At 38.4% G+C, this 17,773-nt stretch overlaps 1 protein-coding gene across 2 annotated transcripts; it reads right to left on the bottom strand.

Annotated features, from left to right (window-relative positions):
• Window positions 1-963: 963 nt before the first annotated feature.
• On the bottom strand, window positions 964-17,234 carry PNLIP (pancreatic lipase). 2 transcript variants are annotated; one of them, XM_054581765.1, is made up of 12 exons: window positions 17,189-17,234; window positions 15,896-16,056; window positions 15,183-15,305; window positions 13,152-13,286; window positions 11,941-12,052; window positions 10,650-10,769; window positions 10,415-10,534; window positions 9,739-9,857; window positions 7,376-7,505; window positions 6,216-6,324; window positions 5,475-5,639; window positions 964-1,035 (listed from the first exon to the last, which is right to left on the bottom strand). In XM_054581765.1, the coding sequence occupies exons 1-12, from the start codon at window positions 17,232-17,234 to the stop codon at window positions 972-974; spliced, it is 1,404 nt and encodes a 467-aa protein (XP_054437740.1). In that variant the 3' UTR covers window positions 964-971. The 2 variants fall into 2 exon arrangements, with proteins under 2 accessions (XP_054437740.1, XP_054437741.1); XM_054581766.1 differs by having other exon boundaries at window positions 15,902-16,056.
• Between the last annotated feature and the right edge of the window lie 539 nt (window positions 17,235-17,773).

Raw genomic sequence — 17,773 nt, 5'->3', positions numbered from 1 at the left:
GCATTCCACTGAACCAGGCACATACAACATGCAACCTCCTTAAAGAATTTACATATGAGATATACAGGCAAGTAAACAAGCAACTGTGATATGGAGAGAGAAATGCAGAGATGGAGGAAGTCCTGGGCACAGTGGGAATGCAGTGATGTGGCCTCCACTCCAGTCTTAGGGGGTGTGCGTAATGGAAGTAAAGAAAGTCTTCCTGGAGGAAGTGATATCTACACAGAAGTTAACCAGCAGGAGTTAAATAGACAGGAAGACAGGGGAAGGAACATCCTCAGGAGAGGAAGAGTTTGCACAAAGGTCCAGTAGCATCTGAAGTCAAGGCCTTTTTAGGGGATAGAGCCAGAATGGAGAGTTCTAGAAGGAATCTGGTGAGAGGTATTGCTGGAGTCCCAAGTGAAAACCAGCCCAAGAGGGCCCCTGCAAGTCTCCCTAAGGAATATGGATTCTATCATGGCGACCACTGGGAGGATCTTGGATTTGTGCGTTAGAAAAATCAAAGAGGCTGCCAGGAGGAGAGGGGTCAGAGGGAGCCCCACTGGGAGCAGTTAGGAGGCATTGGGAATGCCCAGTGCTCACCTCCTTCTGTCTCATCTCTCCTGAGTAGGGGCAGGCGGTGGAACAAGCAGCAAAGGTGGGTACTTCCCATGTGTGCCTACCAAGAGGGGGCCATTTTGGGCCTGGACATCTGCTGTAAGTAATCAGACTGAGGTCAGTGATAGTAGTATTGGACATGCTGCCAGCCAGCATCAAGTAAACAAGATCCCTAAGCGCAATGCTGTATAACAAGTAGCAAAATTCAACAGTCATTTGTGGTTCTTCAGACTAACCTCAAATTTTGGATTTTAATCAGTGCATACAAAAGTTTCATGAGAAAAATGGACGAATGATGACAAAGAAAGGAACGTTTTGCTTCACCAATAGATTTTATTAGCAATAAGATCCAGTGGTCACATGTGAGCAGGCTCCTAACATGGAGTAAGGGTGAGCAGCACATCCTCCCTTACAGTTGACTGACTACAGAAGTTGTACCTGTGGAGAGAAGACAACGAAAAGTCAGCTCCTGCGGCCCACAGCCTGTGTGCTGCGCACGGGGCTGGGCTCTGCTCTCCCCTCCATCCGAGGGGGGAGCACACCGTGAGCCTGGGGCCAGACAGTGGTGGAGGGAAGACCCTTCTTCCGTGCAAAGGACCAGGTTCTCTTTGCTGATGTTGTTTCATGGCCATGCAATAGCAGACAGAGGAGATGTCATTGGATACCTCAAGACAGGGAAGACTCCTTTGTAACATTCTAAAAGCACCTACTAAACACTTGGCACGTTGTCAACCAACACAACTGAGGAAGAGGAAGGCCAGCAGTGCGACAGGAAGTCAGTGGGAGTAAAAGTTCTGCGGCTCTGGGGTTACATTGGCTAGACATTCTTACTTTAATCCAGAAACTGAACTAAAATGATTAAGTGTGCTAAGACTGAAGAGTACCTGGGATGTTTGGGGGCTAATTTTCTTTAACATAAAAGCATATATAAGTTTCCTAGCACATAAAAATCCTTGGAAAATGGTCTTTGCTCCTCATCTTCACATCCTTTCCTGTAGTCTGATGGTGGTAACTCACAAATGGCAAATTAATGGTTAAAAACTAATATTGATAAAGAACACAAGAAATGAAGGCCGTACGATAACTATATATGAACAAAGATGGACTGAATTTGTTTGTGGTAGTTAAGAATTTGCTGCAGTCAAATTGCCTGCATATGAATTCTGGCACTAAGGTTTCATTGGATTATCTGTAAAATGGAGCTAGTAAGAGAATCTACCTCCAATCTTCATACCCGAGAGGGTAAACCTATCTATCACCCCCAAATTTTCTTCTTGCCCTTATTTAATATTTCCTTTCTATCCTTTTTCATCTTCCCCTTCCCCAGGCAACTACTGATTTGCTGTCACTATGGACTCATTTCAATTGTATAGAATTTTATATGAATTGCAGTCAAAGGTATATGCACTCTTTTGTCTAACTTCTTTTATTCAATATAATTTTGTCAGTGTAATTACTTTGAGATTCACCCATTTGGTCACATGTATCACTAGTTCATTCCTTTTCACTGCTGAGTAGTATTTCAATTTGTTTACCTATTCTCCTGTTGGCGAGTGTTGGGATATTTGTGGCTTTTGACTATTGCAATAAAAGCTGTTATAAATATTCATGTACAAATCTTTGTAAAAACACACGCTTTCTTTTCTTTTGGGTAAATACTTAAGAGGAGAATGGATGAATCATAGGAAGGTATATGTTTCAATTTTTAAGGCACTACAAAACTGTTTTCCAGAATTATTACATTATTTTATATTCCCATCAAAAGTGTATGAGAATTTAAGATTCTTCACATTCTCACCAACACTTGATATTTTCAATCTTTTAAATTTTAGCCATTTAAATAAATTTATGGTATTATACTATGGTCTTAATTTGAATTTCCCTAATAACTAATGTTATATCTTTTTCTGTCCTGTCACTTTTAATATATCCATGTTTTTATATTTAAAGTGCATTTCACATAAGCAGCATACAATTGAGTTCTGACTTTTTAAAAATATCCAGTTTTAATCTCTGTCTTTTAATTGGTGTAGTTAGAACATTTTCATTTAATACAATTATTAATATGGTTAGGTTTAAGTCTATTATCTTGCTCTTTGTAACCTATATCCTCTGTCTTTTTTCCTCTTTTTATGCCTTACTTTTTAAAAATGTCACTTTATCTCCTTTGTGGGCTTATTAGCTAGAGTTTCTGTTTTATTATTTTAGTGGTAGCTTTGGAATTTATACCATGTATTTTAACTTATCACAATTTACCTTCAAGTGATATATCGATTCACATTTGGCATAAATACATTATGATAGGATATTTCCATTTCTCTCTCCTACTCTTCATGGTACTGTTATCATATATTTTACACATACATGTATTATAACCCTCCCAAATATTGCCATCATCTTAAATTAGTCAATTATTTTTAAAGATTTAAGTAATAATATTTAACAACCTAATGTGTTTTTCAATGTAGTTTTTTTAGGCTCTTAGTTCCTTTGCAGATTATTTTCAGCTGGTATAATTGCCTGCTCCCTGGAGATCTTCCTTTAACATTTCTCACTATGTTGACCTCCTGGCAATAAATTCCTGCAGCTTTGGTGTATATGAAAAGTCTTTATTTTACCTTCATCTTTGAAATACATATTTGTGGGTATAGAATCCTAGATTAACAGTTTTTTTCTTTTCAATACATTAAGGATATTGTTTCATTGTCTTCTCACTTGCATTGTTTCTGATGAGAAATTTGCTGTAATTATTGTCCTTATTTCTCTTTTTTTCCTCTGGCTGCTTTCAAGATTTTTCTCTTTATAACTAGTTTTGAGCAATTCAATTTTGATGTGTGTTGGTTAGTTTTCTTTTTGTTTCTTGTTATATCACTTAGATAAGTTGGTTTATAGTTTACACCAAGTTTGAAAATTTTGGAGCCATTATTTCTTCAAACATATTTTTTTGTTTCCTCCTTTAGGGTTTTCAATAAGAACTATAATACACTTCTTGAAGTTATTTTAATGTTCACTGATGTTCATCCCATTTAAAAATCTTGTTCTCTGTGTGTTTATTTTGGGTAGTTTCTATTATATCTTCAAGCTCACTAATCTTTCTTCTGTAATGTCTAATCTGCTTTTAATAGCAGTGTACAAGGTGGGGAAAAAGTAGGTTCACAGTTCATAAAGAAAAATAATACAATAATTAATAAATAATAATACAAGAATAAACTGTGTTTTGCATACTCACAACTGTAAACCTAGTTTTGCCCTACCTTGTTTTTGTTTTTTTTTTTTAATTTCAAATGCTATTGTTCTAGAAATTCAACTTGGGTCTTCTTTCATATATGCTATGCCTCTAATGACCTTCTGAACAAATGAAATACAAGTTTAATAACTGTTTTAATGCCTGTGTCTGCTCTTATAATATTTGTTTCAGTTCTTGTTTGGTTTCCATTTATTGACCATTATCTTCATCAGAGGGTGTATTGTCCTGATGTTTTTGTATACCTGAGAAACTTACTTAATGCCATAATGTGTGATTTTTAGTCTGTTTGCTGCTGGATACTTTTATATTCCTATAAATTCTCTTAGGCTCCATTTTGGGTTGCAGTTAAGTTATTTGGAAACAATTTGAAACTTCCAGGTCTTGTTCAACCTAGGCTAATTATTTCTTGTGACTGAGGGAGGACTTTCCTAAATATTCTACCCAATATTTCTTGACTTATGAACTTTTCCAATTTGGCTAGTGGAAACAGGCTACTCTTCCCATCTCTGCAAAATCACTGGGTACTATTCTCTCTAATCCTTTCAGATGGATATTTCAGTGGCTTTGGTTAATTTCTTCACATATGTGTCCTGATCAGTATTCTGCTGAATATTCGAGGGAAGTTTCCAAATTTTTGAGATTCTCTCTCTAGCTCTCTCCTCTCTGACACTACATCCTTTGAAATCTAGTTGCCTTGGGTTTTCTGGATTATTGGCTCTGTCTCCTTAACTCAGGGAGTCCACTAGACCCTGTCTGAAGTTTTATTTCTTGTGTGACATACTGAAAACACTCTCCAGGCAGTAAGCTAGAACAATTGCAAGGTTCCACCTTATTTGTTCTTTGTCTTTCAGGGATCGCTTTCCTTTATTGCCTAATGTTCAGTGTCTAGAAACTGTTATTTTATATACTTTTTGTCTGAATTTTAGTTGTTTTAGTTGGGAAGGTAAATTCAATCACTGTTACTCCATCTTTGCCAAAAGCAAAAGCCCCCTCTTTGCACTTTTGTGGAGACTGAATGGCACGATGACAAAAGAAGCATAGCACTATGCCTCAGAATTTGGCTTTATATTCAAAACATGGGGCTCATATTGGTTTTGTTATGGTTGTTATCATCATCATCAGTTCACTTTTTCTGCTGGTTCATCATGGTAAATATCTTTGGCTCACATATACACTTCAGTCTTGGTTAGAACCAAAGGCTGACCTTGTCTTCACTAAGAGGGCCAATGATCCAGAACAGTCCATTTGTATTCCTTGATAAGTTGTTTTCCTCATGATTTTAGTGGCGATTTAGTGAACCCAAGACATTTGGAGGAGATACACATATTAAGCACACACATAGCACAAGGCACAGTTGCTAAGTGAAATCATTCTTCTCATCTTAGATCATGAAATCAGATTCTCATTCTAAGACGACTTGCATTAGATAACATAACACTCATCTACAGATCTATCAAAGTCGTGTTCCTACAGGTCTACACTTTCTCCTAAAGAAATAAAAGGTATTAGGACACAGCTGTGGGTGGGATGTAGGAGAAGCATTGGAGGAGATTTAACTTAAAGCTGCAGTGGGACTGGAACTATAAATGTGATTCAATATGTCAAATCTCTTTGGATTTTTATTACTTACAGTTTTCCATCATTTCTTTCCACTGTGATCTGGGATGCTCCCACTTTGGGGAGAGTTGGGTTGATGATATTGTTATACCAAACAAATTTAACCGTCTGCAAATCTCCAACATCCACATCTGAGTCAATTTCATTGGAATGAATACTGTCTGGTCGGAGAACGCCCCTTGGGAGTTAAAAAGTTAATAAAAACGTACATGAACATATGTAAATATACATATAAATATATATATATGTTTCTAAAACCAGCTTACAATGTATCTCTAAGTTGATGATTGATAGTACATTTGTCATCCTAATGTATTAAATAAGTGCAGACATGTATGCTAATTCAATGGTAGTTTGTATGCCATTAATTACTCATATTGCTTTAAAGTCATCCTTACTTTAATAACACTTCAAACATGTTTTAGTCATAATCTTCCCAATAGTTAATAAATGATGACATCATATATATCATCTTTTTCCAGTTACTTTGGACAGAATAATTATTTATTGATTATAAATCAGATGCCACTCATCAATGTAAACATCAGGGGCTTTCTCAGAAAGCAGAGAAAAAAATTAGAAGCAAAATTCTGAAATGTATTAAGGTGCATGGGTGAATTAATCTCTTCCTTTCGATGATAAGTGGCAATACCATATGCTCAGATAGTAATGAATAAACTTTTATGTCCATAATAGACATTGAATGTGTGGGTTATTCCAACATTTAAGAAGCTTAGAGTTATAGTTTACTTACTTGAAAACTTCATACTGCTTGGAGTTTCCTTTTTCTCCAAATAAAGAAACTAGCACATGTCCTCTCACCTTCTTCCCAGACAGAGTAATGGTCACCTTATACCTCCAGCCTGCATGAGAGGTGGGCGAGGATTGGCACAATGTCACTTGCAGAGAAGATACTGAAAACTGACTGCCTGGAATTCCACTACTGCTGAATTCTGAATAATTTATATATGGCATTCGTAGTTCTTCTAATAGTCATAGACATTCCTTTTATCTCAATATTCAGACAACAGGCATTGGGGGAGGGCAAGAGAAAAAGTAATATATTTTGCTTTCAATGTTTTAACCTAACAGTTTATTCCTAAATCTTAAAAGGACTTTATGTTAAAATGTAAGTAGAAAATAGTAGACTATGACATTTTTACCAATTTACTTCACTTTCATAGATTATCACATTTTACAGTACTCTCATCTTTTTCTAAATAGTCTACATTTATTTTAAGAATTTGACAATTCAGCTTTCCATTGCCTTTGGAAATGTATTAATTTGTGGTAATCAATTTATGGTACTTGTCAATAGTAAACTACCAGGTTTTTTTGTTTTGTTTTTTACCATTTTGAGCTAATGCGGGTTATTGGGGGGAGGGATAAAATTTGGATTTAGTTTTTACAGTGCAGCTAACCTCACCGATTCCCAACCAACCAGTTTTCTTTCTCTATTAGCTAGAAGAGAGACCTACAGTCTGTCCCACGTTCCACCTCTAATTCTCCGCACCCACAGTCTGCAATCCTAAATATCTCTTGAATCTGCCAGTTCCTTTCCATTCCCACATCCTCTGCCATCTTGCTCCTGGATTACTTTTCTCTTTGTACGAAACTTCAGAATTTTGCTCACTGAAGCTTTTGACTGCATATGAAGAGGCTGGAGTAGAAGAAGCTTCCTATGTTCAGCACGAGAATCAAATATGAAGAAATGTATTTTTGTTTCATTCATAGTTCAGTCCCTAAACGCTGTTCTACCATCCAAATTTGCTGAGCACAGCATTTGGATATTTTTCCACATTGGGGTGGGGTGTTTAAAAAACTTTTGTACAGAAAAGGAATTCCACACATTTTTACTGGGCATGATAAAATACATAGCATTAAGAATTTAAGGCATATCAAATAGAGACTTACGGGCAAAATTGCTGGCATCACCAGTGTTTAGATAAAAGCTCTGGCCTACTTCCTTTGTTTTCCCAGGAAATCTGTCAGCATAATGACCCATCTGCGGGCAGCCTTCACTTGGACAGGGGAAGCACTTGTTCTAGGGAAAATAAACGAGTAATGAACGATGATGCTGTTTCTTATAAGAGTGTGTCATCTTTCTTTTCACGTTACAATTCAAATACTCTAAAGGCAATTCTGTTCTTTTTTTTCTCTTCATTTTTATTTTTTGTTCAAATATGTTTGTCTCCATCTTCCCGCCATCCCTTTCCCCTGCCTCCCTCCCTCAATCCTTCCCCACTGTGGCTTTGTCCGTGGGTCTTTTATACATGTTCCTTGACTTGACCCTTTCCTTCCCTTAAAGGCAATTCTGTTCTGTTGGTAAAAGAGGACTTAACAGTGTCTCAGCAAAGGTTAAAAATGGATCTCATTATTTTACAATGATGAATCAGCAATTTCACTGTTAAAGAACACAATACTAACAAAAATATTATAAAAATCACACAAAAGAGAATTTATGTAAATATTTATATACACATATCTGAATCTTTCCCCTTTTGCCCCATTTGCCCCTTCACATCTATCTGCCTGCAGGTGGTTAGAATTTATTTTAGAAAGTTTGCAAGACACAGAGCAGGAAGTGATAATCAGCTGTTGACTGCAAAATAGGGCCCAGTGGAAAGACAACAGGTTCAAAAGTGAAGTTTTTCTCTCAGTTCCCTTAGCTCCCACTTAGCATGTGAAAGTCTAAAAAATTCAGATCTTACAATTCTGTGTGGAAAAAAAATGCTCCAGTTAGCTGCTAAAGCTTAGCCATAAGGTTGGGTCTAGAAAAGATGGATATAGGAACCACAGGCCAAGGAATTCTGGGAAGAAGAGAAGGGAAAGGAGGAACAGAGTGGGAAGGACAAACAGCAATTTCCACTATGGAAGGGCAAGGTTGCTCCACTCCTGGGTCAGTGAACTAGATGGGGACTGGGCCAAGTACTGGGTCTGCATCCAGCACAAGATAAAGAGAGGCTGAGCCAGCCAGGAGGAATGCCCACAGCTCGCTGAGGGCTTGCCTGAGCAAGAAAGCAGATGCTGCCAGAACTCATCAGCAGAAATTTACCATGGGCCCCAAGTTCTCCCTCTGGGTATATGCATGCTGACCACTGCCACCATGATCGCCTTGCCCAGGACCAGCCTGGAGAGAAAGGCTGAGGAATCAGCAAGACTGAGAGTTTTCCTTATAAAAGTGTCTGAGCATCACCTAACAGGACTGTTTGTATTATTGAGCCAGATTAAGTTTTAACTGAATGAAACCTAAAGCTTTTCTGTTTTCCCCATTACCTAGAGAATAGGGCTATAGGAAGAAGATAAAAGTAAACTTAGACCAAAGAAAGAGAGGGTGTTCTGGTTGTATATGTAAGCCATACTAGGAATAAAATATACAACACCTTCCCCAAACACACACATAATATCTCACAGCTGTTGAATGCTAATTATTATATTTTAGGTTCTGGGCTAAGCAATTAACATATGTCATCTCATTAAATCCTCCCACCAAATCTATGAAGTCTACCATTATTATTTACATTTAGAAATGAAGAAATTGCCTTAGACAACCTAAGCACTTTGCCCCAAATCATTCAGCACTTTAAAGGTGAAACCTGGATTCATATTCTCTGTCTGCATCACTAAGGTATACCTCCTTGGTAATTGTGATTTCACCTGGCATGTTACTTGAAATTTTATTCATTAAATGACATAGATTATACATATTTATTCAAAAAAATTACAGTGTAATAAAAAGCAATGAAAAATAAACAAGGAATAGATATATCATATTCAAGATCACATTTAAAGATCTTAACCTAGATATCTAGAGAATACCAAACAAGATGAAAACTGAGAAAAAAAAAAGAGAAAAACAACGAAGCAATCTTGGCAAGTATGGGATCTCACAGAAACAGCCACATGTCTGTTATTACATAGTTTTACAAGGTTAGCATTTAAGACAAGTTTTCTATGTTCATCAGCATCTTGCAGCCACCACTCAGGTTTCCATAGACTATTTTTTAACTTAGAATTACTTCCAAAACAATGTTGAATTTTACCTGACACATGCAGAAGCAAGAGAACAAGACAGATAAGAGACATTCCAGTAGACAAGCCCATTTACTGAAAATTCTCCAGTAGCTTATCATCATTAAAATAAATCTGTATGATTAAAAGTATATAGAGTGTGCCAGTCATATAGCAGCATCCACTGAATACATGTCATGGGCAGTGACCCCCAACGAGCCATAATAGTCATAAAATTCTCTTGGTGCCAGGTGGCATCTACTTACCGCAGTGAAAGCGCTGTATGAGGCACAGGGGAATCCAGTGAAGCCGTTGGGGTAGAGGATGCTATTGGCGTAATACTTGTAGCTTCTCAGGTGGTTACAGGCAACAAAGTCACGTGAGCCTTTGAAATCAGGCATGATTCCATGTCAGTGATCGATTTTATTTTTCCAACTTAATGTCATGATCAGGTTATAGTTAAGGTGTTGAAGAGACTTCTCTGATTAGTGTGAACTCATGAGGATCACAAGACAAAATCATTTATGAACTGTATGTATGACTCCTGATGAAATTAGAAGTTAAATGCTGTTTAAGATGATAACGGTTATGCCATAGCTAATGGAAAAGGGCATTTTTTTGAAATATAAAAATACCTCTTTTTTTGAAATGGAAAAATAATTTCAGAAGGGAAAGATTGGTTCATACAGATGTAACTATAATTTAGTAATGCATTCCCCGAATTCGATCCTTGAAAAGTTGACGGCAAATACATGTTCTGTCTTACAGTCTCCTCATGCCCACTTCCCCCAGTGAAAAGCCCATGTCTTGGGGATAGAATTTAAAAATCCTTTGTTATGGAAAATGTGAGGCCTGTACAATGCCAAAATATTTAGCAAGTTTAGTAAAAACAAAACACAAATTTCCCCCCAAGAAAAATCTCTCTGCACGCAATGGTCTTACCTTCCCAGATCCCCTCTATGTCAACAATCTGAGAGAGAATGTTCTTCTTACATCCGGGCATGTGGACTCCTCCATTGGGAAAGAAATCCAGGTGTCCCACTTTTTGGCTCATTCCAAATCCTGAAGATTTTAAAATATGGGAAAGATGATGTTAATGTATAGACTGAGAACCCTCTAAAATGCTCTAATGTATAAACTCGAAAAACATTCCAGGAAGACAAATTGAGAAACTCACCCATGTTGGGGATTATTGGGGCGGCGTCTGTATGAATTACATCCACAAACTGGGCATCACTGGGGTCCAATCGGACTAATTCAGGTGTCCCCTCAAAGCAAGGTTCAGCTGGATCCAACCCTAAAGTGACAAGATGTGTTGTGTCAACATCTATCCGTGTACCTGCACGCTCACCTGTCTTCATGGTGGTCATCATGAGTAATGCATGAAAGAGTTAAGCTAGTTCTTCGCTACCTCACCATTTTCTGGAGAGAACTCTGTCTAATTTACTGTTTGCATTAAAGGGAATTGTCCTCAAACCATGGAATTTTGCTTTACTTATGGATACTTAAGTCACTGAGACAATGCCAATCGCTAGCAGCAGGACAAGGAAGGAGCCAGACTGAGAGGCATGGTGCTCCTAAAAGCTGTTCAGACTAAGAGTCCCCTCTACACTCTAACCTCCCACGAGAACAAGGACTTGGCTTGCACAGCTCTGCATGGTGCTTGGCTGACTAGGCTCTCATAAACATTAAGGCAAGTACGTTCTCTCCAGCAAATTAATGACAGACATTCCCAATGCCTCCACCCATCCAAATGTAACAATTTATCCAAAGTATTAAAAAGAAAACCAGAGTTGGAGGATAGACAAGGAGAGTGGTTGTTTTCTGAGCTACCTCTCAGATGGAGGGTAGCAAAGTCTTTCTTACGAACTCACAGGGGTGTTTTAGGACCTGATTATCCAACATGTGACCCCACTGGCCAAAGATAAGTTTGTGAAGTAATATATTTTATCTAATTCATCATGCCAAACTGGCAGCCCTCGACCACCCGGCCACCTGCCTGATCCTCCACTCAACTCTTTTGGGTTGTGGTTGATGAAAATTGGGCTAATTATCAATTGCTATTGAAGCAAAATATAATTAATACAGTTTTGAGCTCTTTGGATTTAATTCTATCGATTATTTACTCTATTATTTATGCTGTTTATCCTATTCATGAAACTTATCCTTTGTGAATTCTTGAAAAAGGGTAAATAGACATGAATAAGACCTCTAGATGTTTTCAATTCACATTTTAGTCACATGCAATATTTATATGCTCAGCAGAGCTCTGTAGGCCAAAGATTGATATCGATAAAACATTCACAAGGCCTCAGCACACACTGATTTCTCATCATGTGGCCTAATTCAGAAAATATGAAAACCTGGGTCCCCTAAGGTAAGAAGTAGGCCACACCCAATTTCCATCCTCTTAGAAAGCATAGGGGCTAAATGTAGTGTAATTTTGTAGCTTTTCTATTTTGACCAACCTGTGATCCGTCCAACTGTCCCATTGGTCCTCCTTCCTGCCTCCCCAGCAGCATGGGAACCCAGGCTGTGGCCGATGATGTGGACATTGGAGGGGGAGTATCCAAATGATGACTGTTGGGGAAAAAGACTTCTTCAGAATGTTTTCACGTACTGAAACGATGGGTATGGAAGGGGAACCTCTGAAGAGCTGAGTGTTAAGAAGCTGTACTCCTCCCTTCAAAGGGATTAATTTTCATAATTTTTTTAGTTATAATAGGAAATGATGATGGTTTTAATACGTAAACTGGCAGAAGTAGGGCTTTCTTTTGTTGTTTTACTATGTAGAAAGACCCTTTGATGGATGTGAGGAATTGTTGCCTAGAGGTAGTTGAAGCAAGTATTTGGATTAGAAAATAATAATGAAGTAATTCTTTAGGCACTTTCAAGTTTAGCATTTTTGTTTGTTTTTAGTTAATAAATCAAGTTATTTTATTATCATTGTGCCTCTCTTAAAAAAGAAAATATAGCCCTGACCAGTGTGTCTCAGTTGGTTGGGAATCATCCCACAGAGCAAAAGGTCACCAGTTCGATTCCCAGTCAGAGAACATGCCTGGGTTGCGGGCCTGGTCCCAGGTCAGGGCACATATGGGAAGCAACCAATTGGTGGTTCTCTCTCAGATCTATGTTTCTCTCCTTCTCTGTCTCCTTTCTTTCTCCTCTGTCTAAAAATAAATAAATAAAATCTTTTAAAAAGTAAAAAAAGAAACAAAAAACTAGTTTAATTTTGAGGCTGATGTTATCATGTCAACTTGGTTTAATAAGGAACATATAGCAAGGACTCATGGACAAAACCAAAGGGGAAGAGCTGAGGGAGGGAAGGTGGGAGGGGGCAAGGGAAAGAGGGGGGGGGAAGGCAGAGACAAATGTATTTAAAAAGTAAATAAATTAATTAAAAAAAAAATAACTGGTAAAATTGAAAGAAATACTGGGGAATTCAGTAGGAACAACCTACCTGGTTGCTTGAGTAACACTCTATTTAAGAAAAACCAGTCTATTGACCTTCATAGGCGTATTGATGAAGCCCATATCTGGATTTTTTCTTTTTTTTGCATTTTTTTCCCAACAAAGGGGAAAGTCAAATTGGAGTTGTTTTGGTTTTTGATTTTGGTTGTTGTTCTTTGGGAGAGAACCCAGAGAGCAGCATGCATGGAATTTTACATATAAAAGTTACCTGGAGGACATTAATAAAATAAGCCACTTCTGCCCCCACGATCCGGATGTTCTGGGAGGCCTGCGTGTACGCCGTCCGGGAACCACTTTTCCAATCCACACAAATGCAGTTCACGCTTTCCACCTGGATCATGTTCTGGAGGGGGAGACACAATACACAGGGAAATGACTCAGAATCTCTATTAATTCCTAATTACTGCATTGGAGGACTGGGATTTACAATATCACGCTTGCTTTTGACCCCAAAGCAATAAACAAAACTTCTAGCCTGTTATGGATATGGATACCCTTTTAAAGTTTAACACTGACTCCACACTGGAGGCTTGGCCATAATGGGAACTTGATTCTTGGGATTTCTCCTGCAACAGTTGCATAGACATCTGTTTCTGGGAAAAACATATAAAATGTGGTACAGCGGGTTGTCTCGTTAGAGCTTCAAAATGTCATAGCAACGTCTCTTGCTAGAATGCACCTCAAGACCTCGCCTGTCTTGTTTGTTCACTGTTGTATCCTCAGTGATGTGAACAGTTCCTGGCACCTAGTAGGGGCTTAATAAATATTTATCAACTGAATAAATAAATGTATAAATGAGAGACTATGTTAGGAACTTCTTAGATAAATATATTGAAGGTAAACGGGTAATCTTTTCCATGATGGGAAAATTAATCAAAGTTTTTAGACAAAAATATTTCATTGTATATTACTAAAGAGTTATTTCACATAAAAGCATTACTGGAGAGTTCCTGGAAGCTTTGTTTGATAGGGATCCATGATAGTTATATTAATATTCAATCTGACAGGGATTTTGTTTGAGTGTGTGTTTGTACATATTCTCACCATTTTTTCAAGAATTGGAGAAGAATGAAGCAGACTTAGAAATCACTTCCAACTCTTTCATTTTAGTGATAGAAAATTCAAAGAGGGGAAATAATTTGCTAATGTCATGGGTAGAGTCACACTCCAATCTAGGACCTTTAACCTTTGAGTTTAATCCACTTTTTTCCATCACAGCGCAACAATGTTGTCAAAGCCAAATCAAAGGCAAGAAAAGCACATCTGCTTTTGAGATCTCGGAAATAAATTGTACACACATATCTCAAGGGCCACATTCCTACTGAGATGAGAATCACTTGTTTTTTCTTTACTGTTGTATAGTAATTTGTTACCCCCACCCCAAATAATCATCAACTTTAAATCATTTTAGAAGATGAGTTACAGTTTTACTGCTTATTTCTAAACCTGGGAAGTGGATTAGCCTGCTCATTGTGGCTGTCCGCAGGGTCAGCAGAAACTGTCTGGAGTTGTCTCCAGGAAGCCTTTGGCTTGACTCATAGACAGGTCTGAAATTCAACAGGATTATAACAATCTTAATGTCGTCTCTCTTGAGACCTCTGAAGAAATGACAGGCCACAGAAGCTTGATGAATAAATGACAACGATAAGGTTCCTTGAGCAGTTAGCTACCAAGGAGTTACTAGGAAATTTTGTTCTGTTTGATTTTCTGTCTTTTTTGAAATTCTTCATTATCACAGGCCACATAGCCGAAGGCAAATTAAAGAAAATAGGATCACTACAACTGTGGAAACAACAGAAGCTGGAAATGAAAATCTACACGATTCCCTAGCTGTCATTACCATAGGAGATCACAGAGTAGCAAATGTAAAATCAAAGGAAAGTCATTCTTTTGGGCAAAATGAGTTATATTAACTCTTCAAATAGATAGGGAAACCTATTGAAAAAAATGAAGAGCTCTTGAAAATGCAACTCATGTTTATCAGTACAGCAACATGTGTTGCTTAATTCTAAAATGTCTCTGAATTCTTTACTGAATAGCTACAACTCAGAGGCTCTAAATGCTGCCAACTTTGCTGCTCTGACAGCAAAACCCTGGGAGCCTCAAGCTCTGTAGAATCAGGGGCTCCTCCAGTGTCACCGTGGCCAGTATTTGTCCTGATGAGGTGGGGCCTGTGCCTTCCCCATGGTTCATGATCGCTCCAGAAACAATCTTCCCTTAAGAGAGGACCATATCTCACCTTGCACATATTGGCCAGCCAGCTTTCTTCGCCCTTGTCTATGAATCCATGAATAATGAAGCGGGTTTTTCTGTCCATTTTGAAATTGGAGACCTCAATAGTTGATGGATCTGCAACAAGTTCCTATTTGGGGGAGGAAAGGGTTTGGCATCAAGTTTCTTGCAGCCTCCAGTTGTACATGGAGAGAGGTGGTAGGAGGAGAAGACAGCCCAGGCTCAGAAGCCTTGTGAGTAAGGATTCTCCCATTTCAACCACGCTATCTGCAACCATCCTGTTTCAAGTTGTTACTTTCTAGACAGCACAACATTTTTGCAGTTGTTCAACTTGGCATAATATGTCTGCCATGATACTGGTGGTAGAGGAGGTCTCATCTCCACGCGATGGAAGGATTTATGTGTATGTGTATTTTATATACATAAAATATGTTGAAATATTATATACAATACTGAGAGATTATACATGCGTATGTACACACACATATACACACATATATCAACACTTGAATTATTTTAAATGGTACCATAGGGTAGGATAAGAATAATAATATCAAGACAATGAACCCTTTATAAACAAAGTTACATAAAATAATATTTAAGATCACAGTCCTTAAAGCCTACAAAGATGTACATTCCACTGACTTGCTGTCTTTAGGAGACTAAAGCTTCAGTATCCTTATCACATAAAACAAATGGAACTCTGAAAACAATGAGCACTCTTACTTGAAAGGCGTTTGGGTTCTCATTGGTGTAGAGGAGGAAGCGGGTGTTGACCTCTTTGGGACTCCAGGGCAAAATTTTGAGGGGTCTTTCCACAATTCCTGCCCATGGGGCTTCATCGCTGAAGCAGCCAAGTCTTTGGAAGCAGAGTTCTTTTCCTACAATCACCCAGAAGGTTTCAAGGACATTAGTTTAATCAGAATGCTGTTTTTTAATAGTATCTCTGGCAAAATACAAGTTAAATTATATTTTGTGTCACATTTTCTTCCTCTACATCCCCAGATATCATCCTTTCTACACACTCACAGGACAGAATCAACAGACAATGTTCACACTACAGACTGGCTGCAGCCCCTCATTTCTACCATGTAGGACTACCTCACTCCCCTCATCTCTCTGTGCAGTCCTGTGTGGGGTCCCATTGAGCCTCTCAACTCAGATGTTGTCATTGATGGCCAAGAAAGAAGAAGCCTTGTGTCCCCAGGCCTTGGTAAGGGAGGCAAAGTCCTCAACTCCTTGTAGCCATCTTCTGGCTTTGGGCTTTGGGTGAGGAGCTTGTTTCAAGCAAATGCCAAAGCTTTATATCTCCAAATGACTGCATATTTAGGGCTCTGACCTCTGTTAAAGGGGCATCCTGGATGCCCGTGATGAAGAAGCTGCTGACAAGTAATCAAACAGATAATCCATGGTTTGACTCAACTCGAGACTTACATGTTACCCCATAACAGAACAACACAAATTAAGGGATCTTGAGGAGGACTAAGTCTAGATTAATAGCAGGAATAGGAGCAGTAGCTGTCGCGGGGGATGCATCCTCGAAATCTTGCTATGTGCCATGGGCTGGGCAGGGTGGTTGACATGAGTGAAGCTGCCCAAGTCTCCCAGTGATCCTGTGAGAGGGATGGCAGGATGTGCCCATTTCACAGATGACGACGGTGAAACCCAGAGAGGTTAAGAATTTTGCTCAGGGAAATATATTTGTGACTGGTGGAACCAGGGTTCAAACCCCACATGACACCAAGCTAAGGTGGCTAAATGTAGTGAATAAAAATGCAAGTTAGAGTATTAGATGAACAGTCAATATTTTTTAGAGAAAACAATCACATATCGTTTATCTGAGATTCAAATTTAACAGGGCGCCTTAGCTTTTATCTGGCCATCTCACCCCAAGCGCTTGTGCTCTTATTCATGGACTTTTCTTGTTCTATTCCTTGTTCTCATTGCAGCTTGAATTCAGCCTTCACAGCCCCTACTGAAAGTACTGAGCACCATATAAATATATTTACTCACCTACTACTGTTCCCAGCAGCAGTGCAAGTGTCAAGATTGGAAGCATCTAAACAAAGTTAAAAATATGAGTGAAGCTGGCTAAATTCATTTTTAAGAGATTGGCATAATTCAAGTTCAGCTAGACTTCCGGGGGAAAATAGGGAAATACTAATAAATTAGGCTTGGAAAACATGCCCCTGACTCACCGTGGCAGTTCCGGCAGGCCCCGCTCACAACCAGATGGAACCCGAAGGTCCTTTTATAGGCAAGCCTTATCTTTTTAAGCAGTTCCAAGGAAAAGTGACATGAAAAGAAAGGAGGTGCCAATGATATATTTCTAACTTTAATCATAAGTAAACCAAAAGTGATAGAGTAGGTAAATTTTTCCACAGTACTGGTGGGAAGACTAGAAAAGGATAGATAGGAACCATTCTCTTCCAGTCTGATTACACAATGCTCAGAATCACCGTGGTTTCATTGCAGCAAAGGTACTAGTCCACCTCCTTTTACATTTACAACTCTCTGTGTAGGTCAGTGGGTATGTGTAAACTAAATTGTTTTTACAGATTTGATAGCAACATTCTTTTTAAAAAATTTTTTATTTAT

The sequence above is a fragment of the Pteronotus mesoamericanus genome, unplaced genomic scaffold (genome assembly GCF_021234165.1).
Source record: "Pteronotus mesoamericanus isolate MK-2021 breed Mesoamerican mustached bat unplaced genomic scaffold, CSHL_Meso_final contig_657, whole genome shotgun sequence".
In the NCBI taxonomy this organism is placed as follows: domain Eukaryota; kingdom Metazoa; phylum Chordata; class Mammalia; order Chiroptera; family Mormoopidae; genus Pteronotus; species Pteronotus mesoamericanus.
Note: the sequence above shows the minus strand (reverse complement) of the source record. Positions and strands in the feature narration are given on the sequence as shown.